The 26939-nt window shown below is 56.8% G+C and overlaps 2 protein-coding genes across 3 annotated transcripts in view; one reads left to right on the top strand and one right to left on the bottom strand.

The window, feature by feature from the left end:
• Nucleotides 1-1250: 1250 nt before the first annotated feature.
• Nucleotides 1251-26292, bottom strand: DRAXIN (dorsal inhibitory axon guidance protein). Its single transcript, XM_059135654.1, has 7 exons — nt 26065-26292; nt 13507-13967; nt 10932-11122; nt 9481-9592; nt 8997-9086; nt 7325-7414; nt 1251-3162 (listed from the first exon to the last, which is right to left on the bottom strand). The coding sequence occupies exons 2-7, from the start codon at nt 13955-13957 to the stop codon at nt 3050-3052; spliced, it is 1047 nt and encodes a 348-aa protein (XP_058991637.1). The 5' UTR covers nt 13958-13967; nt 26065-26292; the 3' UTR covers nt 1251-3049.
• MAD2L2 (mitotic arrest deficient 2 like 2) overlaps nt 26055-26939 on the top strand; it is a 13289-nt gene continuing 12404 nt past the window's right edge. Inside the window, exon 1 of one of the 2 annotated variants that reach the window (XM_059135664.1) lies at nt 26055-26167. The gene's annotated coding sequence lies outside the window, so the exon portion shown is untranslated. Of the gene's footprint in view, nt 26168-26488; nt 26514-26939 lie in introns of those variants that run through there. The other variant, XM_059135665.1, reaches the window with a different exon arrangement.

The following is a 26939-nucleotide window of genomic DNA, read 5'->3' as shown; positions in this document are numbered from 1 at the left end:
CCTCCAGTAGTATTTTTTTGAAACTCATGAATCCCACACCAGACCAAGGCCACTTACCCCTCCTCCTGCTCTACCTCCGTGACCTGGATCTGAACCTGCTGCCTCAGGCTGAGCCCAGAACAGTTTTCCAAACTTCTCTGACCCCAGAACTCTACTCTCTCTTTTCTAAAGGAGCATCTCCTGGCCCCAGGGTTCCCAGGGATGGAGCCTAAACCGTGACTTTGATGGATCATTGTCACAGAACAGACCACCTACTAAAATTATCCTAGAAAACAAATCAGCCAACACTGGGAGCTTATTCTGTGCCTGGCACTGTTCTAAACATGCTATGAGGATTTTATCTTTACTTCTCACAACATTCCTATGACAGGAGAGTCATTATTCCCATTTTACAGATGAAGAAATTAAAAAAAAGTAACTTGTCTAAGGCCGCCATGGTGGTGAGAGGTGGAACAGGCAGTTTGCCACCAGTGGCATTCCCATGGTTGGAGCACGAGGGCAGAGTTCATGCCCAGCTGTACATTGGAGTCGTCTGGGGGGGCCTTGAACACACACGATGCCCAGACACAACCCAGAACAATGAAACCATCACCTCTACCTGGGCCATCATCAGTACCTTTGAAAGTTCCCTAAATTATTCTAACGTGCAGCCAGGTTTGAACCCAGTGGGCTAGAGCAGGAATCTGCCAACTATGGCCCATGGGTCAAATCCAAACCGCCACCCGTTTTGGGGTAATCTGCAAGTTAAGAGAGGTTTTTACGTTTAGAAATGGGTTTTCAAACACCGAGATGTGAACGTGATACGAAATTCACAGCTGAGCCTCCATCAGTAGTTTTATGAGAGCACAGCCGAAATCATTTACCTGCCCTTTACGGTAAAAGTTTGCTGAATCCTGGATTGGGGGGTATTGACTTCCCTACTAGCCAAGGAAATCTAAGACAGAATTAAGGCAGAACTTCCGGGCAGAGAGGTTTGTTAAACACTGGGGGGAGGGGAGCTTTGGGATCCCCAGCTCTGGGGTTAGGAGCCTTTGTGACCACCCACCTTTGCGACCTCAAAATGAAGGTGGCTGGGACAAAGAGCTAGGCCCTGAAGGTCCAAACGTGGAACTCCCCTGCTAGACAGGGATCATTTCATGGGGCCTTTCAGCTTTGTCTTGACCTTCTGTGCTTTCCACGGCTGTGGCCCTAGGGCCATCTGAGCTGCTACCCCCCAGACTTAAGCAATGCTTTGTTTCCTGCCTGCAGCCTACTCCACTTAGGGTTCTAGCACAATCTTCAATCAGCCACCCCCAGTGAAAAACACGGCATGGGTGTTTTCTGGTGCAGTCTTAGACAAAACTGCTGGGGGGTTTGATTTCCAAACAGCCGGCTTTGATCTCTTCCATTCCTTGCCCCACCTTCACCCCTAAGATTCCTTTGCGCATAGAACTTGACTAAGGAGAGCAAGGATATTTCGTTTCTCTTTGATCCGTCTGCTTTGCTTGGTGCCAGACCCCTGACCCTGACTGAGTTTCCCAATGGAGTAAACAGCCCTGGCATCGCGGGTGTGGTCCCCCCGGCAGGCGTCCAGGCCAGCGAGGAATTTGGATGGGGAAGGCTTTTGTTGTTTGCAACCTGGTTTGCCCTGGACCAGAGGGCTGACCAGGAGTGAGGTGCCAGGAGGTGTGGGTGGCTGGGTTTAAGTGGCTCCTGAAGTGGCCCTTAGAGCCCGATCTGCTGGGGCAGATGTTCTGGATGGGCATCGTGGGTGGGTCTAGCTTGTGGGGGCCAGTTAGTTTCAGACAACACCTGAACCTCAGAGGTGCGCCAGTGCGTCAGGAGGCTCTGCTGCAGAAGTGTGGGATGGGGTGGGGGGTGGTCTAGAGACGGTCTGTGGGAGGCCTGGAAGCCACTAAGGCAGTATGCAAAGTGGGCGCACATGCACAATGCGTGTATTTTTTGAGCCCACATCAGCATTCGATTCTCGAAGGGCATGAACTACAGAAACTAAGGAAGCGATTGGGGTAATGTCAAAGTGCGTGTCCTGGGACTGAGTGAGCAGAGCCACCGAAGTAGAAGGAACAGCACTGTCGCTTCTTCCAAACACATCTCGTCTCATATTACCAGCTCCCAGAGGGCAGCGGCCAATCTTCCCAAATCATGCCTTCCCAGCAAGCAGGGGCTTAATGCATGCTTTGTTTGTAAAGATGATACAACTTTGTCCAGGGAGGGAAGGGAGCAGCCCATAACTGCAGATCTCACCACCGTGAAGGGAACTCCCAGGGAACGTTTCTCTCTCACTGAAGGCCATGGAGAACCTGGAATAAGTCTGTGGTTGTGGAGAGGCAAGGATTTGGGCCCCGGAACCCGACAGGTGCAGCATTTACTCCCTAGGACCTGGGTGCTCTCAGGGGGCTTCCCTAGCGGCAGCATGCCCCCAAGAGCTTGTTAGAAATACAGAAGCGGCCCCACCAGACTCTGCATTCTAGCCAGATCCCAAGGATTCTTACACAGGTTTAGGTTTGAGGGGCATCCATCTGGGACCCTGGACAAGTCCTAACCAACTCTGCCTCGGTTTCCTCACTGGTAAAAGGTTAGTAATGCATCCTTTGAAAGGTCACTGTGGTAACTAAATGAGATAACGCATGGCACGCATTTAGCACAGCGCCTGGTACATACAGGTGCTCCCCACGCATCTCCTGGGATTCTCTGTCTCTCTGCGGCAGTTTGCCTTCCAAGGCGCTCAGAAGTCTCTTCGTTCTTGGACTTGAAGCGGTTGCAGTGCGGAGGTTGGGCAGTAGAGGGCGCTCTGGACATTGCCATCCGCGGAGCACCGGGCCACCGGGAGGCGCAGGCCGTGCGGGTCCTCCGCGGGCGGGGAGGTGGGCGCAGGTGTGCGGCAGTTCGGCGCCCGGGGCTCCCCTCCCGGGGTGAGGGTCCGGAGCTCGAGCCTGCAGCCTCGGTCATCCGGTGCCCCACCTGATCTCCCACTGCTAGTTCTAAACAAGTCGCTCGGCTTCTCCGAACCTCCGCGCGGCCGGTGGGGAGGCGCCTCCCCGCAGAGCCGCTAGACGTTGATGAAGGATCCCTGGTCGCCGTTGGCCGTCTCGGGCTCCACGCAGCGCCCCTTCCTCCGTGTGACCCTGCGGTTCCTGTGGAATTTGGCGTAGCAGCGCAACCCTGAGCGGAGAGAGGCCAGGGGGTCAGGAGTGCCCACCACCAGGGCCCTCCTCCCCTTCCTTCCTTGAGCTCTCGGGGACCCTGTGCACCCTCTCACCACCACCCTACGCTGCCTGCAGCCCACCCAGCGCAGCCTGAATGGCCTTCAATAAGGCGATCGTTGGGGGAGAAGGGAAGGATGGACAGACGGAACCCAGGGGCTGTCCAGGGCCCCCAGACTACTCTGTGTGATGCTGTAATGGCGGATACCTGTTACCATGCATTTATCAGAACCCGCGGAACGCACAGGGCAGAGAGTGAATGCGAATGCGGATTATGGACTTCGTCAACGTTGGTTCCTCCATTGTAAAAACTGAACCAAATAGTGCAAGTAATAGCAGAGGAACCGTGCATGAAAAGAGGGTTTAGGAGAGCAGTGTTTGCTCTGCCACATTTCTGTAAACCCGACACCGCTTAAAAAAAAAAAAAAAAAAAGTCTCCTAAAAAAAAACTTGTAAAGGAATGCAGATTCTGCTCTCCCTATAAAACCTGTGGCTCCCCCTTGTACTCAAAAGGAAATCCAAACTTCCTACTCTGGCTTACAAGACCCCCTGGGACCTGGACCTGCCTCCTGTCTGCCCTCTTCACTTCCCACTCGCCTCTTCATGAGCTCCAGCCACACTCAGTCTTCTTGCTTTTCCTCAATCCCCAGCCATGTTCTGCCTCAGGGCCTTTGCACTTGCTTTTCTCTCAGCCAAACTCTCTTCCCCAAGCTCTTTGCATTGCTGGCTCCTTTGTGGCCTTCAGGACTCAAAGACCCTCCCTCCCTGACCACTCAAACGAAAGTCAGTGTGGCCCTTGTGGCCTACCAGCGGGTGGGTTTCAGAGCTGAAGCTCTCTCTGTCATGACCACAGGCATCCCCTGAGATACATGGGTGGATGTATTTTTCATTTGAGGCCTCAGAAGGCCACCTCCTCTTGGTGGTGGGGGCAAGAGATGTGAGTGTGGCCTGAGCAATCCCTACAGTTCGGGTTAGGAGTTGGTCCCAGGGTCCCAGGAAGACGGGACATTGCTGCTTGAAGATTCACTTATGTCGCTACCAAGAGAATAAAGGAAATGCTGTGAAGTTTGTGCTTAGGGGCCTAGAATTTACAACTGGGTCACTGGGCATCCAGTCCTGAGGTCACACAAGTGACACTTGGAAAGGGGCAGGGGATTCATGAGCAGGAGTGCCTGGTTCCTGCAGAAGCCCTTCCAGAACCCTCTACAACCCAGGCTAGCCTTGACTGCCAGACTTCAGCCCTGGGCCCTCAGGAGTCCTCAGGACTCTTGCTCCTCCTGAGGGTTCCTGGCATCACCTAGATCCCTCCAATGTGGCATCTTGGTGACCAACGTCCTCCTGGACCAGCTTTAAGGAGCTGCCTGAGTTGTCATTTCCATTCTTCTTCCTCTTCCTTTTTTTTTTTTTTTTTTTAATGGAGCCTGAGTCTCCAGGGAGGAGGCAACAGTCTCCTCCAGGATCGGGGACAGCCAGAGGGATCAGAGGAAATGAGCAGATGTGGCTTTGGGTGCAGATATATGTTTTGGGTGCCTGGAAAGCTGCCCCCTCCCACCCAAGGTCCAGGGGAGGAGAGGGGAAGGATTCCTGGACTCAGCAGGGCCACACCCGCCTCCTCTGGGCACCAGGGTTGGACCTGGAGGCCAAGGACTGTGATTGGGCCTCAGCACGGTTCTGGCCCCTGTGGACTAGCGTGCCCTCTGGCCCACTCCACACCCCAGTTTCCCACTCTGTAAAGTGGGGCCCCAACCGTACGCACAGGTAACAGAAGGTCGTTTTCCAGCATCTCCCGCCCCTCTCAACCCTGCCCACTTCCATCCACTCCTGCCCCCCGGAGTCCTGCAGCCGGACCACGTCACTCTCCAGTTTAAAGCCTGCCTGTGACTTCCAATTATAAATCAAACGAAGCTGACAGGGAGGATCACACAGGGAGGATCCTGTGTGATTCTCCCTGCCAGCTTCTCCCCACCGGCCCTGAGGCCACCTTCTTGGCTGGCCACTGTGTGCCAGGCCCACTGAAACACGCCAGCCCTATTCCTGCCCGAGCTCTGGGCCTCTGCCCTGCTTCTTGCCCAGGGCTCTCCCTCCTTCTCCGCAGCCCTATCCTCAGCTGGCTGGTTCTGCTGCCCTTCCTGTCCAGTCTTTCTAAAACAACCCTGATTTCTCATCAGACTGCCCTGATTTTCGGTACAGCCCTTATTTCTTTCTGAAGACATATCACCTCCGGGGCACCTGGGTGGCTTAGTGGGTTAAAGCCTCTGCCTTTGGCTCAGGTCATGATCTCAGGGTCCTGGGATGGAGCCTCAGGTCTGGCTCTCTGCTCAGCAGGAAGCCTGCTTTACTTCCTCTCTCTCTGCCTGCCTCTCTGCCTACTTGTGATCTCTGTCAAATAAATTAATAAAAATAATTTTTAAAAAAGACATCTCATCTTCTGATTTGCTTACTATCTGCACATCTCACTCGAATGGAATCCAGGGTGGGGGGCGGTTTGCCTGTTCCCTTTGCCACTGAATCTCCAGTCTCCAGAACAGTACCAGACACATCGTGATCACTCAGTAAATATTTCTTGACTGATTAGGCTCAAATGACTTTACTGCTTTCACAGCAGATCATTTTTGAGGCTCTTAGGAGCAAAAACAGGGCTCGTATCTTAGGATGGCTAATAGAAGGACCAAGACCAAATTCTCCAACTCAGGATGTGTGAGAAACCAATTAGCTACTGAATGATATCGAGTAATTACTGTTCGTGGGTGTTGGCTTGTTTTCCTTGAGAGAGAGACTGTATGTGCGAGCAGTGGGGAGGGGCATGGAAGGGGGAGGAGAGAGAGAATCCCAAGCAGACTCCACACTCAGCACGGAGTCCAACACAGAGTTCAATCCCCCGACCCTGAGAGAACTACCTGAGCTGAAATCAAGAGTCGGACGCTGAGCCGACTGAGCCACTCAGGCGACCGGTATTTTATTTTTCAGAGAGTACTTATCTTTTAGAGATATATACTGAAATATTCACAGATGAATGATTGGCAAACTCCCCAGAGTTGCTTCAAAATCATACTGGAATGGGGAACGGAGTGGGGGAGAGGCGGCCCAGACTGGCAGTGAGCTGGTATGTATTGAAACTGAATGATGTGAAATGGTGGCTTCTTATTTCAAACATGAATATCTGAAGTTTTTCGGAATATAAAATTAAAAGTATTCCCCAACTTTTCTAGCTGTGTGAGTATGGGCAAGTCGCTTAACCTCTCTGTGCCTCAGTGCGTCCAGGTATGAAATGGGGGTGATAAGAACTCCTTTCTCAGGATAGTGGTGAAGATTATTGGAGATAAGAGGAGTGAAGTGCCGGGCACAGAGCCTGGCACGCTGGGCCACACCTGGGCAGGAGGACATGCCCGCCGCAGGTGGGAGGTCAGAAGAGTTAAGGATGGAGACAGCCAAGTGCATCCCCCCTGCAACCCCCCCGCCTCCCGGCCATGACCCAGCTGGGATAGCCCCGCCCCTCATTCTCACACTTGGAATGCCTCCCCTGGGGTAGAAGTCTGGGGTACCAGCCCTCTCAGATTTGATCTTATTTAAAGAGATGTGCTGGGGCGCCTGGGTGGCTCAGTGGGTTAAGCCGCTGCCTTCGGCTCAGGTCATGATCTCAGGGTCCTGGGATCGAGTCCCGCATCGGGCTCTCTGCTCAGCAGGGAGCCTGCTTCCCCCTCTCTCTCTGCCTGCCTCTCTGCCTACTTGTGATCTCTCTCTCTCTGTCAAATAAATAAGTAAAATCTTTTTAAAAAAAAAAAAAATAAAGAGATGTGCTCCTCTTCTCCCTTCCCCCACCCCCAGATCCCAGGAGAGTGTGCCAGCTTGTATTTCAAGAGGTGAGAAAAGCAAATCTGAGAAACGATGCCAGGAATCGAGACTAAATGAGTTCACAGATTGGAAGGCACCGAGCAAAGCTGTTCTCGCTCGCGTCTGCGGCTCCCGAGGGATCCTGCCACCCTCTCCTCTGCCGTCGGCCCCTGGGCCCACCCTCCACTGGGACGTCTTGGCCTCCTTTCCATGCAGATCCAGCGTGGAGGAGCAGGAGCTTACTGGCTCTGGAGCACGGGGGACCCCCTCCCCGGAGAGGGTGGGCTTACCTTCCATGCACATGCAGTCATCAAAGCATTTGTTGTTAAGGCCACGGTTGTGGGGCGTGCAGAGATGCTCTCGCAGCTCACAGCAGGTGCCTGTCCACACAGCAAGCACACGGTCAGGCTCAGCCGGCTGCCCGGACCCTCCCACCGATGTGCGCACAGTCCCGCCGGACAGGAGATCCATCATCTCTGTGCCGGGGCCGTGGCCTGGCAGGGTGGGCCATCTGGTGCCCAAGGCTCCCTACTGCGACCACTGATGGATATCATGGCCAGGGCCTCCCCGCCCCGGGGGCCGGTGGCAGAGACCCCAGCTGCCCCAGATGGGCAATTGATAGATCATGGCGGAGCGAAGGCAGCGTGGGCTGCCCTCCCAGGGAGAGGGGGCAGAGCAGCGTGTGTGTGTGTGTGTGTGTGTGTGTAAGTAATCAGCTTGGAGCTGGGAGGGGCCTCGGGGATCATTGCTGCCAGCATCTTCTTTGACAGATGGGGAAACTGAAAGCCCAGGGGAGCAGCAGGAGGGCCCAAAGGATGCCCCAGGGAGGCTTGAGGATGGGGTTTCCCCCCACTCAGACCCGGCCAGCTCCTAGGGTGACTGCCCAGTTGGCCCAAACTCAAGCCTTTTCTTTCTGCTCAGGGTGAAAACGATGGCTTGGAGGGGAAGCAGCCTGTCCGGGAGCTGGTGGTCTGCCTTAAACAGTGCGAAATTGCTTCTTTGGTTGCTGTTCTGTGGAATATCCCGGCCGCTGAATTAACCACCATGGTACTGTGGAAGTGGGCCGCTTGGGTCTCCCGCACCAACCCCCTCTGCCGCAGCCCTGTGCTGTCCAGAGGTGAGGACAGCAGTGAGCTGGCGGCCTCCAGCTGTTAGCACCTTTAGGGCTGGGCCAATGGCACCCTGGTTCCCCAGCAGCCCAACCCCCCTAGCAAGGGGACCAAGGCCTGGGCAGTCCTGCCCAATGTGAACTCCATCAGCAGGCCACCCTGCTCCGGAGCTCCCCGCTCGGGCTGGCTGAGATTGCACCCCAGGTTTCTGGGTCCATTCCTGCTTCCTCCCCACTTTTGCCATTCACAGGCTTTCCGTCTTCCCCCAGAATAAACCTTCTGCCCTTGGACTCCCACCTCGGTCTCCACTTCCCAGGGGTCCAAACTGACCCAACAAGGGCCAGCAGTTTAAGACATTAGTTCCAACATCAGGCCCCTTGTTTATAGACTGTATGATGGGCACAGCTGCTCTACAGGGAGGATGTGATGATAGCACCCCCCCCAGCCCCCTACAAGGCCCCGCAGTGTCATAAGAGGACAAGGACAGAATTAAGCCCAAACAGGTGTTAAGAGGAAGAAGTCGAGGGAGGGCTGATCCTGACTTGAGACAGCATGGGGCTAGGGTGGAGAATCACACAGACCCAGGTTTGAGTTACCTCCTTGCTGTGTGACCTCAGCCAAGACACTTAGGCTCTCTGAGGCTTGGTTTCCTTGCCTGAACCCTGGGGATGAGAGGCGCCCTTTCTCTGGGTTGCTGTGAAGATTTACTACAGTATAACAGCAAGTCTCAGTAGAGGGGTAGCCGTGATTGCTATCACTTGTCCTCCCCCAAAGGCCCTCACCCCTGTGCAGGCTCTTCCCCCCACCCCCCTGCACCAGCCTCCTGCCCTGATCCTGGGTGCTGCTTGGGTACCTGGCAGGCAATCTTGGTGATGGTCGCATGGTTCCCCTTCAGCGGGTGATGTCTCATTACCGTCGCTGGAGAATTTACCCCGGTGTTTCTCTGGGGACAAGAAGATGTGTCATCAGAAGCTGACGTCCAGCAGAGCAGAGGGACTGAGCACGGGGGCTCATACGGCCACTCGCGCTGTGTGCTGTGGATGAGACTCTCTACCTCTCTCTCTGCCTTAGTCTTCTCCTCTCTAAAATGGGATCAACAGCAGGATAGACCCAACAGATCGTTTTTCAGGGTAAAATGAGTTGGTAGAGGAAAACCTTTGGCCCTCGATCAGCGCTTGAGAATGGCATTGGTGTCCTGGGTGTCAGTCCCGGGTTAGACTCCATGCCTTTCTACTCTGGACATCTGTAGGTCAGGCTGGGCTCACTGGTCTCCCCACCGCCCCTCACCACAACAGAAGGGAGCCCAGGCATGGGGGTGGCAGGGGAGGTGGACATACCTTTCTTCTTAGCTGAGGGCCAGACTTCAGGTTTTAAGTCTTCATAATCGGTCCAGTCGAACAAGGCCATGTCCAGCGTGGGCATCACCTCCCCATCAGGCCTGGGCTGAGCCTACAGAAGGGGCATGAAGAGGAATGAGGTTGGAGTTCCCAACCGGTGGGGAGAGGAAATGTGGGACCCGGATCCAGAGGGCAAAGGAGGGACTCCTCAGGGGGTGGGGGAGTGGGATGAAGCCAAGCCGCTCACTTCCCTGCTGTCCCTTCTCTCCCCTGCAAAATTACTAGCTTTCTGTGGCACCATGAGACCACAGCTCAGCTGGACTCACAGCCCTGGCCAGAGGTCTCGGGGCTGGATCAGCACATGGTAGGACATGGGCAATAAAGGCATCTTCTAGGGCAGGGTTCTCAACCGAGTGGCTTCTGCGGGAGGCCTTGGACAGCATGAGACACCATGTATTCCTTGGAGATGGTCCCCAGCTTTTATCAGACACGGGCGGGGCCTGGGTGTGGGGTGCCTGGCTGGCTCGGTCAGTGGAGCATGCGACTCTTGATCTCGGGGTTGTAAGTTCGAGCCCCACATTGGGTGTAGGGATGACTTAGGAAAAAAAATCTCAAGGGGGGTATAAGACCCCAAAGGGAGTAAGAATGACCTGCTGCTTAAAAAGTCTGACTTCTTCTATACATACACTTTAGTGATCTGCAATAATTTTATTTGGAAAAAATTCAAAGCTGCAAAAGGGGTCCAAGCAGGATGCGCCTCTTGTTGAGTTCATTTATTCATTTGAGAGAGAAAGAGCGCGTGCACAGGAGCAGGAGGCAGGGGCGGAGGGAGCAGTAGAAACAAGATCCCCGCTGAGCAGGGAGCCCAATGTAGGGCTCGATCCCTGGACCCTGGGATCAGGACCTGAGCAGAAAGCAGATGCTTTACTGACTGAGCCACCTAGGCGTCCCGGGGACGTGGCTTTTTTTTTTTTAAAGATTTTATTTTATTTATTTGACAGAGAGAGATCACAAATAGGTAGAGAGGCAGGCAGAAAGAGGGGGTAAGCAGGTTCCCCGCCAAGCAGAGAGCCTGATGCGGGGCTTGATCTCAGGACCCTGAGATCATGACCTGAGCCAAAGGCAGAGGCTTAACCCACTGAGGCCCCCCGGAGCCCCCCAGGGGCATGGTTCTAAAAATTCTTCTTCTCTGGACTGTTGGGTCTGTATGAAATTTTTCCCAAGGTCCTGGCTCTTTTCCCTGGAGAGCCACTGTGCAGAGAGGGTCCTTGCCTCCCTGCTGCCCCTGGAGTGAGCCCTTAGGACCCCATTCTCCTGGACAGTGTCTGCTGGGGTGCACCCGACCTGGACGGGCATCAAGAGACCTGGTTCGGTGGCCTCAACCAAGTCCCTCCCACCCCCTGGCCTCAGTCTCCCTGCATATACTCCGAGGCTGTTCTGGGGCCCCTTACCTGGGGCCACAGAGATGTGACAGGCAGGATCAGGGACTCTTCTGTGGCGGGTGCTGCCTCAAAGGTGGTTAAGTAGAGGTTGGTGGGGGCCAGGCCGGTGGAGGACTCCTCCATCGTGGCATCCAGCGCCTGGTCTTTGGGGGGCTCTGCCTTCTTCATCAGGGAGCTAGGACCTCGGACCACGGCTCGGCCTGAGACACGGAGGGGGACACACAGGGGCTTTATCTGCTCACCGTCCTGGGTCAGCCCACAGCAAAATTCACGTTTCCAACGCCAAGCAAGGAGGTGGCAGGGACCATGGGACAAGCCATTGGCTCAGCCAATATTCCTGCTGCTCCCCTTCCTAGGGGGGTCGAAATGGGGGACTCGGGGTGGCAGGAAAGAGGAGGGAGGGAACGTCTTCAATGAACTTGTGGTGTTGCTGAGGGGACAGCCCAAGGATTCTCTCTAGAGCAATGTTCTCGCAAGTTCAAGTCCAGGTTGGTGGGTGCAGCCAGAGGTGCAACAAATGGAAACCAGTGGGACTAACCACAGGAGGCTTCCTGGCAGAGGTGAAGTCTGAGGAGGGGCGTAATGCGATGAGGCTAAGAGGCATTGCCGTAGGGGAGAAGACTGAGAAGGTAAGAGCTGCAGCTTCTCATGTATAAATGAGTCTTCCTATGTGGTGATAATCATCCCCCTGTTTATTAAGTACCTGCTGTGTACTGGGTCCTTGTCACATGCTGGGTCCTGCCCTACAAGCATTATTTCATCTAACCATCGTAGGAACTCTTAGGACATGGGTGCTCCTTCAGTTTCATCTACAGGGGAGGAAACTAAAGCACAGAGAGGTTAGGCAACTTGCCTCGGGACACACAGCTAGCAGACAACAGAGCCTGGATTCAAACCCAGGTCCATCTGAGTGCAAAGCCAGTGCTTTTGAACAACTAATGCTGCCTTCCAAGACCCATGGTCGTTGGGGTAGGTTAAGTGTGAGGGGGACAGAGTGTGCAGGGTTGGGGTGATCAGAACAAAGAGACTTCGAGAGAAGCTGGGGGACCTGGGTTCATCCTTGCCTCTCTTACTCAGGCAAGATCTGACTTTAAGATTGGTTGGGTCTGTTGGAGCTGCCTCACCCTCCAGAAACTAACCACAGAGAGTAGAAAGGGGACTTAGGGACCCCTGAATCCGCTCCATTCATTTTACAGAAGAGGAAACTGGGGCTCAGGCAACCGGAGCTCCACAGCAAGTCAGCAGGGCTGGGTCTGGCTTCTAGACTTCCACTGTCCTCTCCTCCACGCACCCAACACGCCGACTCCCTTCAGAGGGCCCCCTTGGCTTGACGGAGCTGGGGCCTGAGGCTGCGCTGGGATGAGTTCCTGCCTCAGGGATACCAGCGTTCCCTCCCCAACCTGACACTGACCTCCAGGGGTGGGAGGCTGAGTCTAAGCTGGGGTCTCTCAACTGGGTTCTGTCCACCTTGGGGGGAGGCCTCAGGAGGCCTGGCAGGGAAGCAAGCCCCTGCTGATGCAAGAGACGGGGGCCTGAGTCTCCATCACTCTCCTCCTACAGAATGCCTGTCCCATGTTTGTGAAACTTGGTCTGCCCCTGGAGGCTGTCTGGTCACCTGAAGCCCAGGTTGCCTGGTGGTCTTGGGGCAGGGGGAGACAGGAGGAGCCACGTGGACAGAGCGGCTGGGGTGTGTTTGTTCAAGGACTGAGTGGGCAAAGGGAGGGGGCAGCTGGGGCCAGGGACAGCGGGGCCCTCACAGGGATTTGGGGTTGTGGGGAGACCTAAAAGAAGGTGAGCAGGGCTGCTGGGGAGCACCTCAAGAGACACGCAGGGCAGAGGCCAGAGGGATAAGGACACCACGTCTCTCCCTGGGTCATCTGCATCCGGGTCAGGGGCCGGCGATTCCCACGTCAAGAGCAAGTTGAGAATTAGCTACGTTCATTGTCCCTAATGCCCGCTAGACACCATTCTAAGCACCTAAATCATCTATGAATCGGCCCCGGGGGTGGATGGGGCCATTATCCTCATTTTGCAGAGGGAGAAACTGAGGCACAGAAAGGCGACTTGCACAGGGCACCCGGCCAAGAAGTGGTAGAGTCGCAACCTGAACTTGGGCAGACCTAGCATCAGGGTCTAAACGCTTGGCCCCCGCTCCGGGCTTCCGAGTTGGTTAAAGGATGTGCTTGGAGGGCACCAAAGGAGAGCATCTCCATTCAGGGCCCATCGTGGGCTGGATTCAGGTCAGACCCAAGGTAGAACTTCCTGATGTAGGAGGATTGTTCATTGTGAAGATGGAGCTTCGACAGCTGTGTATCCCTCTCCCCCACGCTCTACCGCCAGGCTTCTCCCAGCTCCTTCCTCTTCCCAGGTCATTCTGACTTTTGAGAGACCCCTCCCCACTTCTAGGGGCTCGCTGCCTGCCCTCTTTGGGGGCTCTGAATATCTTGCCAGGGTTCTCACACTTCCCTCATGGCCTCCCGCTCCTGCTCGAGAGCCCCCTTGGTCATTCGGGTATGACCTTCCCCCATCCCCCTACCCCTCCCTTCTGGGGCAGAACCCCACCCCCTCGCAGACCTCCAGCTACCTCTGTGCAGTTTCAACCTCTCCTTGCGTCTCTTGTGCTCCCTGCTGCGTTTCTTGACCCTCTCTGACCCGGGAGACTGGTCCTCCTTCTCAGGGTAGGGCAGCACCAAGCCTAGGAACAGCTCCTTGTCCTGCACCAGGCCTGCAGGACTCTGCCCAGGCAGCAGCTCCTCTGCCCCTGGCAGCCTGGAGGCCTGTCTGGTGGTGGAGACCACAGTTCCGTCCTGGGCCTGGCCAGGCATGCCTGGGCCCCGCTCCTTCTTGCCCAGGCCCCGCCGGCGGTGGTGGCTGGCTGGAGGCATCCACAGTGCTGGCTCCTGGAGGTCGACATGATTCTCAGGAAGGTTCCGAGCAGAGGTTCCAGGTCCCAGGGAGCCTGCCAGGCTCAGCTCCAGGAGCACCAGAAGGGCGAGGAACAGCATAGGGACAATGTGGGTGCTGGGCCCAGCCATGAGCACTGGTCTGGAAGAAAAGTAGCACCGTGAGTGGGCAGCCCAGGAGCCCTCCTCTTCTTCTGCTTCCCCACTTCCAAGTCCCCTTGCCCACATTATTAGAGCCCAGTGTCTATCGACAGGGATGGATGGCGACTTTGCCCCCAGGGGACAAGACATTTTTTGTTGCCCCAGCGGGGCGGTGCTGCTGATTCCAGGGCCTGGGCCCAGGGATGCTGCTGGGCGCCCCCGAGTGCACAGGATGGCCCCAGCCAGGCGACCTGCTGGACTGGACAGACCACACTGCTAAGGCTGGAAAGCCCTGGTTTTTTGTTTTTAATTTTTTTTAAAAGATTTTATTTATTTATCAGAGAGAGAGGGGGGGGGGAGAGAGCGAGCACAGGCAGACAGAATGGCAGGCAGAGGCAGAGGGAGAAGCAGGCTCCCTGCTGAGCAAGGACTGGGATCATGACCTGAGCCGAAGGCAGCTGCTCAACCAACTGAGCCACCCAGGCGTCCCGCCCTGGTTTAAATAGTATAAGCAACACCCAGGTTCCAGATGAGTCTAGAATCCCTTTCTCTGCACACACCTCTGCCCTTTGCCAAGTATCCCAGAACGAGCTGGGTTCTTCCAAGCTCAGAAACAGGACCATCATCCCGGAGGTTGACTCAAAGCGTAAATTCAAACAAACAGAACAGCCCCCTGAGCATGGGCCCCAGGCAGGAATCAGCTTTATCAGTGCTTCATGAGAATTTATGTCACTTTGTCCTTCCGACAAGCATCCAAGGTGGCTCCTGGTGTTTTCTGCAGCAGAAATGAACTGGCACTGCTGTGTCTGTGTTCTGGACCTGCCTCGCAGCTGCCCCGAGACAGCCCAGTCCTGTTCTCACTTCTTTCTTTCCCTCTAAGGGCCTGGCAGGTTCTGACCCAGCTCTGTCCCTGCTGGGGCTGCGGAACTCTGGAAGCCTGGCTCTGCCTTCTGCAGGTGGGGTCGGGGGTGAGCTGACCCTGACCTAACCTTAGGGCCACCCCCCCATTCTCTATCAGAAGTGGGGTATCCTCCTATGGGAGGAGGGAGTGACCCCTCGATGTCCCTCCGAGACCTCAGAGATAAGGCTCATGAGCCCCGTGGCTGGGGGTGGGAGGGAAGGCTACTGAAGTCCGGAGACCACCCCCTGCGGCCCTCCCCCACGACCCCCACCCTGCACCAGTTTCACGGCGTCTGGACAAGCTCAGCGCCAGGTTAGCCCGCTGATTGCATTTTTATGGCCTCCCCGGGCCTCCTATGTGTCCCATTAAGCTGGCAAAGGGGCTTACACAAACATTTCCTTGTGATTTGTGGCCAGGGGATCCCGCAGGGCGGAGGAAAGGCTGTGAGCCCGTGATAACTCCTAGCATCTCTCCCTCCAGCCCTCTCCCTCACCTCACCGCCCCCCTGCCCCCCTACCAGGTTCACCTTTAGCCAATGCCCAGTGAGGCCCTGGGAATGGGCGGGGAGGGTGGGTGGGACAGGGAGGCTGGGGTCCCCGCCAGGCTGACCCACTCTGAGGAGGAGGAGGGCCGGAGGGCGGGGTGGGGAACAGCTCCGTCCACCTCGCCTGGTCCCCACCATCCTCTCTCCCGCCCCCCCTTCCTCCCAGCCTGGAGGTTGCTGGTCCCCTGCGAGGCCCAGGCCTTGTCCCCACCACTGCCCTCAGCTCTGCTCTTTCTAGAACCATGGGCTGAGAGAGAGAGTCATATCCCCTCACACCTTGGGAGCTGCCTGCGCGTTCTGGGAGAGCTGGGTGGCACTGTGGGGCGGCGCGGCGTGACCGCGCCCGTCTCATCACACAGCCTTCTGCTCCGAAGACCGGACACCAGGCAGTCCCGGCCCCGCTGTCTTGGCCGCCTCACGGGCCACTCGCTGGTTCTGCCCCCTCAGCCTCACCTCCAGCCTTTCCCTAATGAGGGCCCTGGAGGCCCAGCTCAGGCGGCCAGGCCTACTGCTCCGAGCTCCCGAGGCAGCTGGGAGAGAGGAGGGGCCCATTCTAAAGGCCTGTCAGTCAAGTATTGTTCTGCTCCCCAGAACCCCTCAAACAGGGTTTCCAGGCCTGAGGCAGATGCGGGCCGCTCTCCAGACTGGTGTTGGCCAGACTTCGCTCTCCCTGTGGCTGAGAAAGGCTTGGAGGCTGTGTGAGATGCGGTCCCCCAGCCTGCCCCAGCCCTTCTGTCTTGCAGGGACAATAGCCCCGGAGAAGCCCACAGAGCGGCCTCACAGGAGGGAAGCTTTGGAATCCCCCTCCCGCGGTGGGAGTCAGCGAGGCAGGTCACTCTAGAAGCGCAGGAAGGGGCCAGGGAGGCTGGCTCAGGAGGAGGGGTGGGCAGGACTGCGGGCCTATATGGGCAGCGTGCTTGGCAGGAAGCCGAGGTCTGAGCCATCTGAGCTCTGAGCGCTGAGGACACCCCCTCCTCTGCAGGAACCCTGAGAGAGGAAGCCCATCCCACAGCCTCAGGCATCACAAGCCCACCCGTTGCTATCACTCGTGCTCTCTCTCTCTCTTGCTCTCTCTCTCACTGACACCCTGTTGCCAAGACTCTTGCAATGGTTGTGGGCCTGTTTAACATACCCTAACGATTTTCAGGACCATATTTGTTCCCTGCCTCCCTTTGCACCCCACAAATCATGCACAAGCCTGCCTGGGGCCAGCAAGAGGGGGATTTCGGGGTGCGGTGTGGACGGACCCGCAGGGAACCGTCTCTCTCCAGAGCTTCTCAGCACCGTCCTGTCCCAGACCAGCCCATAGCGCTGACAGAGTCCTCTGACCCTGACCCTGACCCTCGCCTGCTTCCTTGCCTCCCTTTTGCCTTCCCATTCAACCATGGTCTCTTGACCTTGGCACTCGAGACCTTGAATAACGTGGCCCCGACCTGATTTCCAGCCTGGACTTTTTCCTCCCCTTCACAGCCAATAGAGACTATTTCCTGAGCCCCGAACACACCCCCTTCTTTCCTTTCTCGCTTGGGCTGTTCCCTCTGCCTGAAACAACCTCTCCTCTCCACCCCCATCTCTCTCTGTCCGAATCCTGCCCATCCTCTGGGGTCCACCCCAAATGTCCTCTCCCCCAGGAAGTCTCACCAGTCCCCCAGTTATAAGTGCTCCCTGCCCGAGCTCCCACACAGATTTGCCCAGCTCTTGAAGACCGCCCGTGTGTGCAGTGTGTGTGTGTGTGTGCGCACGAGTGCATGCGTGTGTGTCTGTGTGTGTGGGTTTGAGAAAGATGGCTGGAGTGAGGGCTGGGATCCTGGCACCGCTTTGCCCCGGGACTACATGGAGCCCTCTCTCCAAGCCCGCAGGGTTTGTACGAGGATCTTGGCCCGGCCCGGCAGCCAAGATGCCAGCCAGGCAAAGCGCCAGCTCAGCACACGTGGGATGCTACAGAAGTCGTGCCAGGGATCCACAGTGATGAAGGGCTCCAATCCATTTCTGTCACTCTGGAAGCCGGCTGGAGGCAGCGTCACAAAGTGCCAGGCATCCAGGCAGAAAGGGGCAGCAGGTGCCCGCCTCCCCCGGACCCGTCAGCCCTGGACGCTTCTGCCTGTGGCTTGCTCGCTCACAAAGTCTGCTCTTCTGGGCCTGGGTTTCACCGCCTCCCCCGCAGCCTGGATGAGAGTTGTCAAGGGGCATCAAGACCGTCCACAGCCCAGAGATGGCCCTCGGTTCTCTCATAACTGAGATCTAAGTGACTCATTAAAAGCAAAACAAAACAAAAGCAAACGTAATCTTCGGAGTCTCCGCTTCCTGGGGAAACTCGGCTCTACATGCTGATCTCACCCACTTCTTACGGAGTCTTCTCAGCTGCCCCACACAGTGCACCATTTTCCACGTTTTTTACAACGAGAAAGCGGAGACTCTGGGGCGGGGTTGCTCAGTCACACATCCAAGATGATGTTACTCGGGATGCACTCCGGACAGTCCTTCACGCCACTGCCCGTGCAATAAGCTTCATCAGGGGTCCCCTGCCTCCCCGTCATAGTTGGTTATTGCTGCGAGTGCAGTCAGGGCCCAAGAAGGGGACCGGGCACTGTCGGCTGGGGACGGAGGGGAAAGAGCTGACATGTCCTGAAGCTGTCCCTGCACGCTGGGGATAGTTGACTTGTGAACTGTCCCCACCCAAAGGCTGCACATGCAAATGAAGGCAATTAATTGAACCTGGAGTTGGCTTTGATTCCTGAGCCCCTCCCCCACCAACACCCTGGCATGTGGGGGCCGAGAGACTAGGAGGACTCTTGCCCCACATGCCTGGCCAACAACTGTGGAGCTGGGCTGCCGCTGGGTATCCCGGGACAGCTGTAGGACTCACATTCCTACCTTGTTGATCAGCTCACTCTGTGTGTTAGGGGATGGTGGGTTGGGGGCGGGGAGCAGGGGAGAGCTGGATGGGGATGGGAGGAGGGCTGGCTGCTGGGGATCTGGGCCAGGAATATCAGTGATGCTCTGACGGAGCTGAGGAGTGTGGAGCTCAGTCCAGGCCGTGAGCCAGACACCGACCCGCTGGGAGGACTTGGCCCCAGAACCTCTCTCCCTGACTTTGCATCTCCTCCTCACGTGGGAAAACAACACGTCGGAGCCCCCACGTTTGGTAGAGATGTTTCAGGGGTCCTTTAGATGTTCCGTTTTTAACGTCTCATTTAAAAAATATATTTTAAATTATTCTGAAAGCCAACTATTCTGGAGCAAAAACAGCAGATGCTCTCAGATGCCTTCTCTGCTCAGATGTGAACTCGAGCACAACTCGGGCTCCTGGGTCATTGAAGACTGTCCCCAGGACGCAAGGGGAACAGTTGCAAAGAAGAACTGTGACCATTTGCACCTACTTATGTATGCCCTCTGGGATTTTTCTGGACGTGACCCATAAAGCCGGTTAGAGGCCCAGCCTCCTGGGGACAAGTGCAACCCACACCCACTGCATGCCTTCATATCGCGGGGGGTTGAGTTCTTTTTTTTCTCACTGATTCGCTTTAAGGCAGGATTGTAAATCGGGGGACATAAGGTTGTCACCTGGCATGTCTACGTAGCGGGCTGACTGCTTAGGAGAGCTTGAAGTTGTGTCTGCCTGAGACAGAGAAAATTGATTCTGGGAAGAGATTCTCGGTGGGGGTGGTGGGGGGACTCTGTTCATAGGACACTCCCTTTCTCAGTTTGATGGGTTGGGATTATGAATAAGATTCCATGGGAAATGATTTGCACTGCTCAAAAAAGTTGGGGTGAGGGGAGTGGAAGAAAAAGACCACTGGTCACAAGTTGGGTGTCCTAAGGGTCTTGTCTGCCTGGGAAGCCTGGGAATTTACGACCCACCTGAAGTGACAAGCCTTCTCCATCTGTCTGCCTATCTAACTGACAGCCCCCTGTGGGGAGCAGTGACAGGTGATATCCTCCAGGATCTGGAGTAGGGACCCAATGAACTCAGAGGACATATTGGCGCATGCTAAAAATTAAAGCACAATCATATGGTAACAACCCCATGCCAGGGCTGGCCCTCCCTCTCTCTTGTTCTTGGAGGAGCTCTGTCTATCTTTCTGTCCATCTCTCTAACGGTGGTTGACCCTCGGGCACCAGTGGGACCCAACCCCCAGAGCTGCTGGGATCCACCCTGGGACCAACATAGCGGTCTCTTTGGGATGATTCTGCTCTTCTGAGCAGCAGCCTCTGAGTGCCTCCCCCCCGCCCCCCACTGCCCTGTGTCTCTGCTCCTGCTTTTCACTAAAACATTCTCTGCCTCACGGGTTGGTCAGAAGAACAAATCTGATTACTGCCTCTAAGGCTTAAAACTCTTTGGGGGACATTTTTGCAACCTATCCAATGGACAAGAGATGAACTCCTCAATGTATAAAAAGGTCTTCGGGCACCTGTGTGGCTCAGTTGGTTAAGCGTCTGCCTTCATCTCGGGTCATGATCCTACAGTCCTGGGATCGAGTCCCGCATCGGGTTCCGTGCTTGGCTGAGAGCCTGCTTCTCCCTCTCTCCCTAACCTTCCCCCTGCTTGTGCTCTCTCTGATTCTGCCAAATAAATCAATAAAAGCTTAAAAAATAAAGAGCTCTCACCTACTCCCAGCTCCTTGACACCCCCAGCCTGGGAGCCCTGGCAGTGACTACAGTCCTGGAAGCCTGGCTCAGTAGTGTTTAGGACAGATTTTGTTTGATGCAGGAATCATCTCTGGTTCTATGTTCCCATATGTCCATGAAGATTTTAGGAATGTCCTAACTTGGAACCCATCTGCCTGACTCCTCCCTCTGGTGCCTCCTCCTCACTAGGTTGGTGGCTTCCTGAAAGGGCTGGAAGTGGAGAATGGAGGAGCCATGCCCAGGCCCTCCTTCTGCTCTTCTGCTCTTAGCACAATGGGGCTGCACAAGCTGGAGCTCTGGCTTGGGGGTCTTAGAGCTCATGGGAGCAGATTCCTGTCTTCTTTACAGGGAGCTGACTCCCCTAGGGCTGGAAAATGGGTAATTTTGCTTGTTCAATCAAAACCATTATAGCCTAGATTGTGGGGTGGGCAGGTGGCTTTTAAATTCCTGGGCTGGGCTCTTCCCAAGGCATTTTGGGACAAGATTTCACCCCTCTAGCTTACTCCCACCATCAGACCTCCTCATGAGTCATGATGTCCCTGTCTGTGCAATGGCATTATCAGCCTGTCACGACATAGGATTATTTAGGAAATCAGTATTTCTATGTGCTGTGTGTATAGGGGGGAAGGAGATTCCTCTATGCATGGAGCCCCAGTAGTGTGTAGGGGGTAGAAGGCAGCAAAGAGGAGTTCACTAGTGGGGTGCTGCCCTAGGGGGTGCTCACTGATGTTCTGGGGCCTTGACAGTCTTGAGCTAGTCCCTACCCCTCTCCCTGGGGGATAGGAAGGGGCGTCAGAAGAGCCAGAACCCTACCTACTCTTGCAGAGGACTTTAAGCCAATCTGGCCTCATGCAGAGGATGAGGCATCTTGACCCGTGAAGCGCCAGGGGCTGAGCATCGGGTGCTTTCTCTGCAATGAAGGCTGTGGGAGAGGGACAGTAGGAGGTCACCACTTGCTGAGCCCGCCTGTGTGCGGGACCTGGATGTGACGACAGCCTGGTCCGGTCTGAAGGAGGAGACCTGGTCTCTGCTCCAATAATTGCCGGTCAGAGTGGGGACACTAGGTCGGGCCCTAGGGAGCTCCCAGTGTGATGGGGGAGATCCAGGTCTTGCCTTGGAAGACTAGGAGGGAGGAGTCCTAGGCCGATAAGAGACACCGCTCCTGCCCACAGGGAGCCCTCAGCCCCGGACCCAAGGAAACCTGCCGTCTAAAGGGGCAGATCCAGTGATGCCCTTAGGGGTTTCCCAACCCGATAGGAGAGTTCCAGATCCGCCCTTGGAAGTTCCAGATCCGCCCTTGGAAGTTCCCAGAACATGGGGAAAACATATTCTTTGCTGGAGGGAGTTTTTAGTTTATGGGCAGACACAGTCGCCTGTGCTCCAGGTGTCCCCACTCTGACCAGGTGGAGAGGCCGCAGGTCTAATGAAAGAACAAGGCCTTAGGGGCCCCTAGGCAGTTCAGTTGGTTAAGCAACTGCCTTCAGTGCAGGTCATGCTCCTGGAATTCTGGGATCGAGTCCCCCAGCAGGATCCCTGCTCTGCGTGGAGTCTGCTTCTCCCTCTGACCCTACCCCTTCTCATGTGCACCCTCTCTCTCTCATTCTCTTTCTCAAAAAAAAACAAAACAAAACAAAGGAAAAACCAGATCAAGACCCAGACATAACTAGCACTGATTCAAACACAGAGGGCAGCACAAATCCATGAAGCGGAGCCATGGGAGGGGTCCAGGGAGTGGAGCGGGAAGAGCTGTGTGACCTTGGGCAAGTCAACAAACCTCTCTGAGCCTCAGTTTCTTCTCCTGTAAAATGCCAGGCCTTGTAAGGGGGAGGAGACGTAAAGATATATAAAGTGAGCAGTCCCCAGTAAGGGCGAAATAAGCAGCAGCCCTGGTTTTCACAGGGAAAGGGAGAGAGGGAGTAGGTGGCCAGTGGAGGCGGGGGGGTGGGGTTAGTCCTGGAAGCATGTGTGCATCTGTGCCTGTGTGTGTAGGGGGCAAGCGCAGGTGGCCATGTCCTCAGTCCTCAGTGGGGTGATCGATGGTTTCCGTGGGGTGGGGCAGGACAGGCCCAGGCCTGCCGGAACAGGACCATTGTCTTGGTAAATGAGGTTTGGCTTCCCCACAGGGGCCCCATCTGTTTCCATTGTTTCTAACCCTAACCTTGGGAATTGGCAACCCCTCTAAGGCCCACACCTCAAAAAACCTACACAGGGGTGTTGAGTTGGGGGGCTGAGGACCCCCCCTCCCAGGGGCTCCCAGTGTCTCACGCCCACCTCCTGAGCCCAAATCCTGCCTCCTGCTACATTATATGTAGCTACCACTCCCCCACCCCACCACCAAGCAAACCCCTGACCCCCAAACTCCATTATCTTGGTACCCAGACAATTTAACACCACTTTGCTGTCTGGGCAGACCCACCACTTAATCATCAAGTGACAAAATGCTTGCTGTTGGCTCTGGCAGAGGCCAGCGTGGAGTGGGAAGACACCTGGTGTCCGGCAGGCCTGGGGATGAATCCTGGCTCCGGCACTTTATAGCTGAGTGACCCTGGGCAAGGCAATTAACCTTTCTGGGCTTCAGTCCCACATGTGAAAGAGAAATGTGTTGCTTGAGCATCCTGTATGGGCCATGTACTAATCAGGGCCCAGAGCTTTATGCCCATTATCTAATTCAGCCCTTTGAAGTGGGCGAAAAGGACTCAGTATCAGGGCAAAGCTTTGTGGGACTTGCCCGAGGTCACACGGTAGAGAAAGTGGTAGAGTTGGGACTTGAACTCATGGTTATCTGACTCCAAAGGCAGGGTCTTTGGCCACTGTTCATGCTACCCTCAGGGACCCAAACCAGTGTGGGTGCTGAGACTCTCAAGCATGGTGCATGTCGGGGCCCATAAGCCAGAGCCTGGCACAGAGAGAGCCTCAAAAAACTTGTACTTTCTGCAATGACTCCATCTCAACAGGTGTGGATTCCAGCAGGGGCCTTGCCCCCCCAACCCCCCAATTCGGGGATGTGTACCAGATAGTCAGTGCCAGACCATGGCGTTGTGGTACAGAGAGCAGCCAAAGTTGGGACCTGGCAGGGGTGAGGGGCAGGGCCTCTAGCGGCAAGGGTTCAGCTGCCCTCCCACGTCCTTCCTGGAGAAGGCCTGCACTCTGGTGGCCAAATGGCCCACCCAAGAGGAAGGGCTGGCCGAAGACGGTCAGAGGGGCTGGGGCAGCAAGGGAGGCAGGTGTCACCTGAGAAGGACAGAATAAGGATGCTCGTATGCACCCACGCTTGGGAACACGCCCAGAACCCCCCTCTGGAGGAAGCTCCTGTTCTCTCTAGGTTGTAGAATCAGGGGGGCCAGCATGCAAATTCCCACTCCCCCACATTCCTGCCTGAACCCAGTGGAGCAACTTCCTCCAGGCCAACAGCGGGGATTCAAACCCGTTCTGCGAGACTTGGGCGATCACTTCCCTGTCTATAACCAGGCACCAAAGTCATCCTCATCTTCCAGAAGGATGAAGAGCCCCTGGTACCACAGGGATCTTCCCCTCGTACCCAGGTGGCTTGCTCCCCCAACAACCTTCCCGGCTATGGTCCTTTGCTCCAGGGCCAACCCTGGATAACCTGTGGCTTGCAATTCTCAGTTCACTCCTAATCCCGTGACCAGCGTTCCAGCTGATAGAACACGTGTGCCCAGGGCACCTACTCTGTGTACTGGGACCTCTAACGAAATAGGACCCAGCCCTGCCCCAGGGAAGGGCAGACCCCAAGAGAGACAGGGAGGCAAGTGGGGAGCAGGAGGGCTTCCTATGAGAAGGGACAGCTAACCTTGGCCTGCCAGGAGGGCAGCCTTCGACTGAACGCAGGGCAGGGGAGACATTCCAGATGGAGGGAAGAGCCCTAGCAAAAGCTCAGAGGAAGTCAGCATGGAGATGCTCAGCCCTCCGCAGTGGCTGAAACCCAAGATGCAAATGAGAGTATTGTGGGAGGCAGGTAGAGTCCTTAACTGAGTGCAACAGGGAGCATTTGCAGGATTTAGGGCTGGGGAGAGGGGGGTGGATTGAGCAGTGAGGAGGACGCAGAGCAAGTGGGTGAGGGGCAAGGCTGAACCCGCGGCTTGGAGGAGATTTCTGCGGGATTGCAGGGGCTGCTGAGCTGGCTTTCCTGAGGAAGGCTATGGCCAGAGGAGGCAGACATGGCAGGAGAGTCCCGGCTTGCAAAGATGGACCCGTCTGCCACACAGAAGCATGAGCCGGAGGCGAGATGGGGTGTGTCTGTGCCCCTAGTCCTACCCTTGCCTCTCTAAAGAGAAAGGCTCAGGTTGCCAGCTCTGGCTGGGGCTGAAAACCAGCACTTAGCCAAGGAAGCCTAGAACTTGCTGGCTGGGAGAAGGTTTCTCTCTGCTGAAGTGACCCTCATGAAACTACTTGTCCCTTGTCCCTGCTGGACTCCTGGGGGTGGGGGTGTTGCGTGTGTGTCACCTGTTAGGAGGGTAGGGATGCTGTAATGGTCAGAGGCTCCGGGCAATTACACAGCAGGTCCAGGATACAGCAAGACAATGCCCCCAGAGGAAAGGAAATGGCTTGTGAGCCAGGGCCATTCATTAAAAAAGAAATCGGTGCAAGGCAGAGATTCAGAATTGGGAATGAGTCACACGGATGCCTCATGATGAATGACCAGCTGTTGGCAACATTGACACAGCGACACTCATCTCATTTGGGAAGCAGAGACCCTTTTCACCCTGATTTTTAAACTGATTTTAGGACAGGTGGAGAGGAGGATCGAGAAGAGAGGGCAGTGCCTATGAGAGCGGGAACACTGTATCGGCCTGAGCTGCAACTGTGACCTCCATGCAGGGGAGGGCCGCAGTCCCATTTCTCTGCAGCGTCACTAAGGCTGGAATTGATGGTCCAATTCCCTCTTGCTGTGGCGCCCCCATTCCCAACCCAGCCAGGGACTGAGGCCTCTCCCAGGACCCCCAAGCAAGCTGGTATACAATCTGCTCTTTTTTACTGTTCCAACATACATCCCTGTAGGTAGGTACTATTATCCCCGTTTTATGAAGGGGACACTGAGGCTCAGCGACATGCGTTCCTTTGTCCAAGATCATTCCCAGGGCCTCTGTTTCCTGGATCACATGGGGATGGTGCTGAACCCGCCCCGGGACACTTCAGCGAGCCACACAGGCCAGGAGGACAGCGTGGAGAAGTGTGCCGAGCAGGGGACCAGACAGAGGCCAAGGCCCAGGAAACACCCAGTGGAGGACAGCAAGAAGACTTGGCGGGAAACCCAAGAGCCCCCTGGTCTCAAATCTGGGCTCCTGGCTCCCGCAGGCGGCTGAGACCCAGGTGCGCGAACAGAGAAAAGCCAGTGGGCAGGAAGCCGGCCTGAGCCCGGGCTGTCGCGGTTGCTACCGCGCGGAACCCGCCCAGGCGCGGGGCCACCAGCAATACCGGTAGGGGCGCACCCAGAACCTCCTCTCCCAGAAATACTTTAGCCGCCCCCCAGCCCGTCCCGGCAGCCTCGAAAGGGCCAGGAGGACATGCCTGCCAGCTCTGTCCAGGGCTCAGGGAGTTTTCGAAGCTTCTTCGAACGGTGGTGGACTCCTCAGTCTACTCTCCGGCCTTGGAGACCACCCAGAGACTCAGAGACAGAGAGACAAAGAGAGAATCGGTCCCAGGGGGAGAAAGCGAAGAGGAGAGCGGGCGAACGCCGCGACCCAGAGAGGGCGGCGAGGGCGCGCGCGAGGCAGAGTCAGAGCTTAGAAAAGTGAGCGTCCGGCGGGAAGGTGGGCTGAAGCGGAGAACCCGGAGCAGAGCCTGGAGCTCAGCCGAGACGCGGCGAGGAGCGGAGGCGGCGGACACGCGGACCGACGGCTCCGAAGGCGGGGCGGGTAGGGCAGAAAGCGGGATCCTCACCTCTGGCCACAGACCCCCGCGCGCCCCGCCCCTAAGCGCACGAGGTAGCCCACCTTTGTCCCGGCCCGCTACCAGGTGCGGCGGGAGGGCGGGGCCAGGGGCGGGCCCAAGGCCAGGCCTTACCTGTCCGGCCGGCGGGGCGGGGGCCGAGGGGCGCGGGGCCGAGCGCCTGCGGGAGCCGAGCGCAGCGAAGGGCCAAGCCGCGAAGCGTGGACTGCACGGAGAGGTGCGCGGGCGGCAGGAGGATATGCCCAGGCTGAGTGGGGCTGGAGGAAAGGGGAGGGGGCGGGCGCGCGGGAAGGGGGCGGGCGCGCGGGGAGGGGTGCGGGGGAGGGGCGGCTGGAGCGGGCAAGGCTAGCCCCCTGCTGAGGGGCAGCCCCGGGCCGGGCCGGGTCTCGCGCGCTCCCGGCCAGCGCGCCCTCGCCAGCTGCGCTCGGCGTTCGGGGCCAGCTCCCCAGAGGCCTAGCCGCGGCCGCCGCCGCGAGGGCGCGGGGCAGACAAAGGAGGCAGACAAAGGCGGGCGCAGTCGGGCGGCCGTGCGGGCACCGGGCGAGGCGGGCCCACTCCTCCCGGTGCGTAAGAGCCGCCTCGGCGCTGCCCGAAGCGCGTGGGACGGGCGGGGCGCGGGCAGCGGTGGCGCATCTGGAACGGCCCCGCCGGGAGCGGGCGACAAAGGGTCGCGGCAGGGGGTCCCTGGCGGACCCCAACAATGGATCGGAGCTGTGCGCTCAGCTGCGGCCGCGTCTGGCTGGGCAGGGGCCGGCCAGTCCCCAAAAGGATTATTCCGCCCTGGCTGTCAAATGGGACGGAAGAAATGCCCGGTGCGAGGAAGGCGGGACGGGGCACCGCAGGGCCTTTGTAGCCTCGGAAAGTGCGCAGAGCGGGGGGCGGGGTTCTGGGAGAGGTCGCTCTTCAATGTGGGGTATAGGGGGGATCTTCAAACGTTAGCAGGTGAGAATCCCGGGCGTGACGGCCGCACTGATGTGTGCCCCCCCGCC

The sequence above is a fragment of the Mustela lutreola genome, chromosome 10 (genome assembly GCF_030435805.1).
Source record: "Mustela lutreola isolate mMusLut2 chromosome 10, mMusLut2.pri, whole genome shotgun sequence".
Lineage (NCBI taxonomy): Eukaryota > Metazoa > Chordata > Mammalia > Carnivora > Mustelidae > Mustela > Mustela lutreola.
The sequence above is the reverse complement of the archived record's forward strand: the minus strand, read 5'-3'. Positions and strand labels throughout refer to the sequence as shown.

Excerpts from the sequence above, each read along its gene's own strand:
- DRAXIN (XM_059135654.1), bottom strand. The coding sequence starts at position 13,957 with ATGGCTGGGCCCAGCACCCACATTGTCCCTATGCTGTTCCTCGCCCTT. Across the intron at positions 9,593-10,931 it reads TCACATCTCTGTGGCCCCAG|GCTCAGCCCAGGCCTGATGG; the intron begins GTAAGGGGCCCC and ends CCCCTTCTGTAG. Across the intron at positions 7,415-8,996 it reads TCACCAAGATTGCCTGCCAG|GCACCTGCTGTGAGCTGCGA; the intron begins GTACCCAAGCAG and ends CTGTGTGGACAG.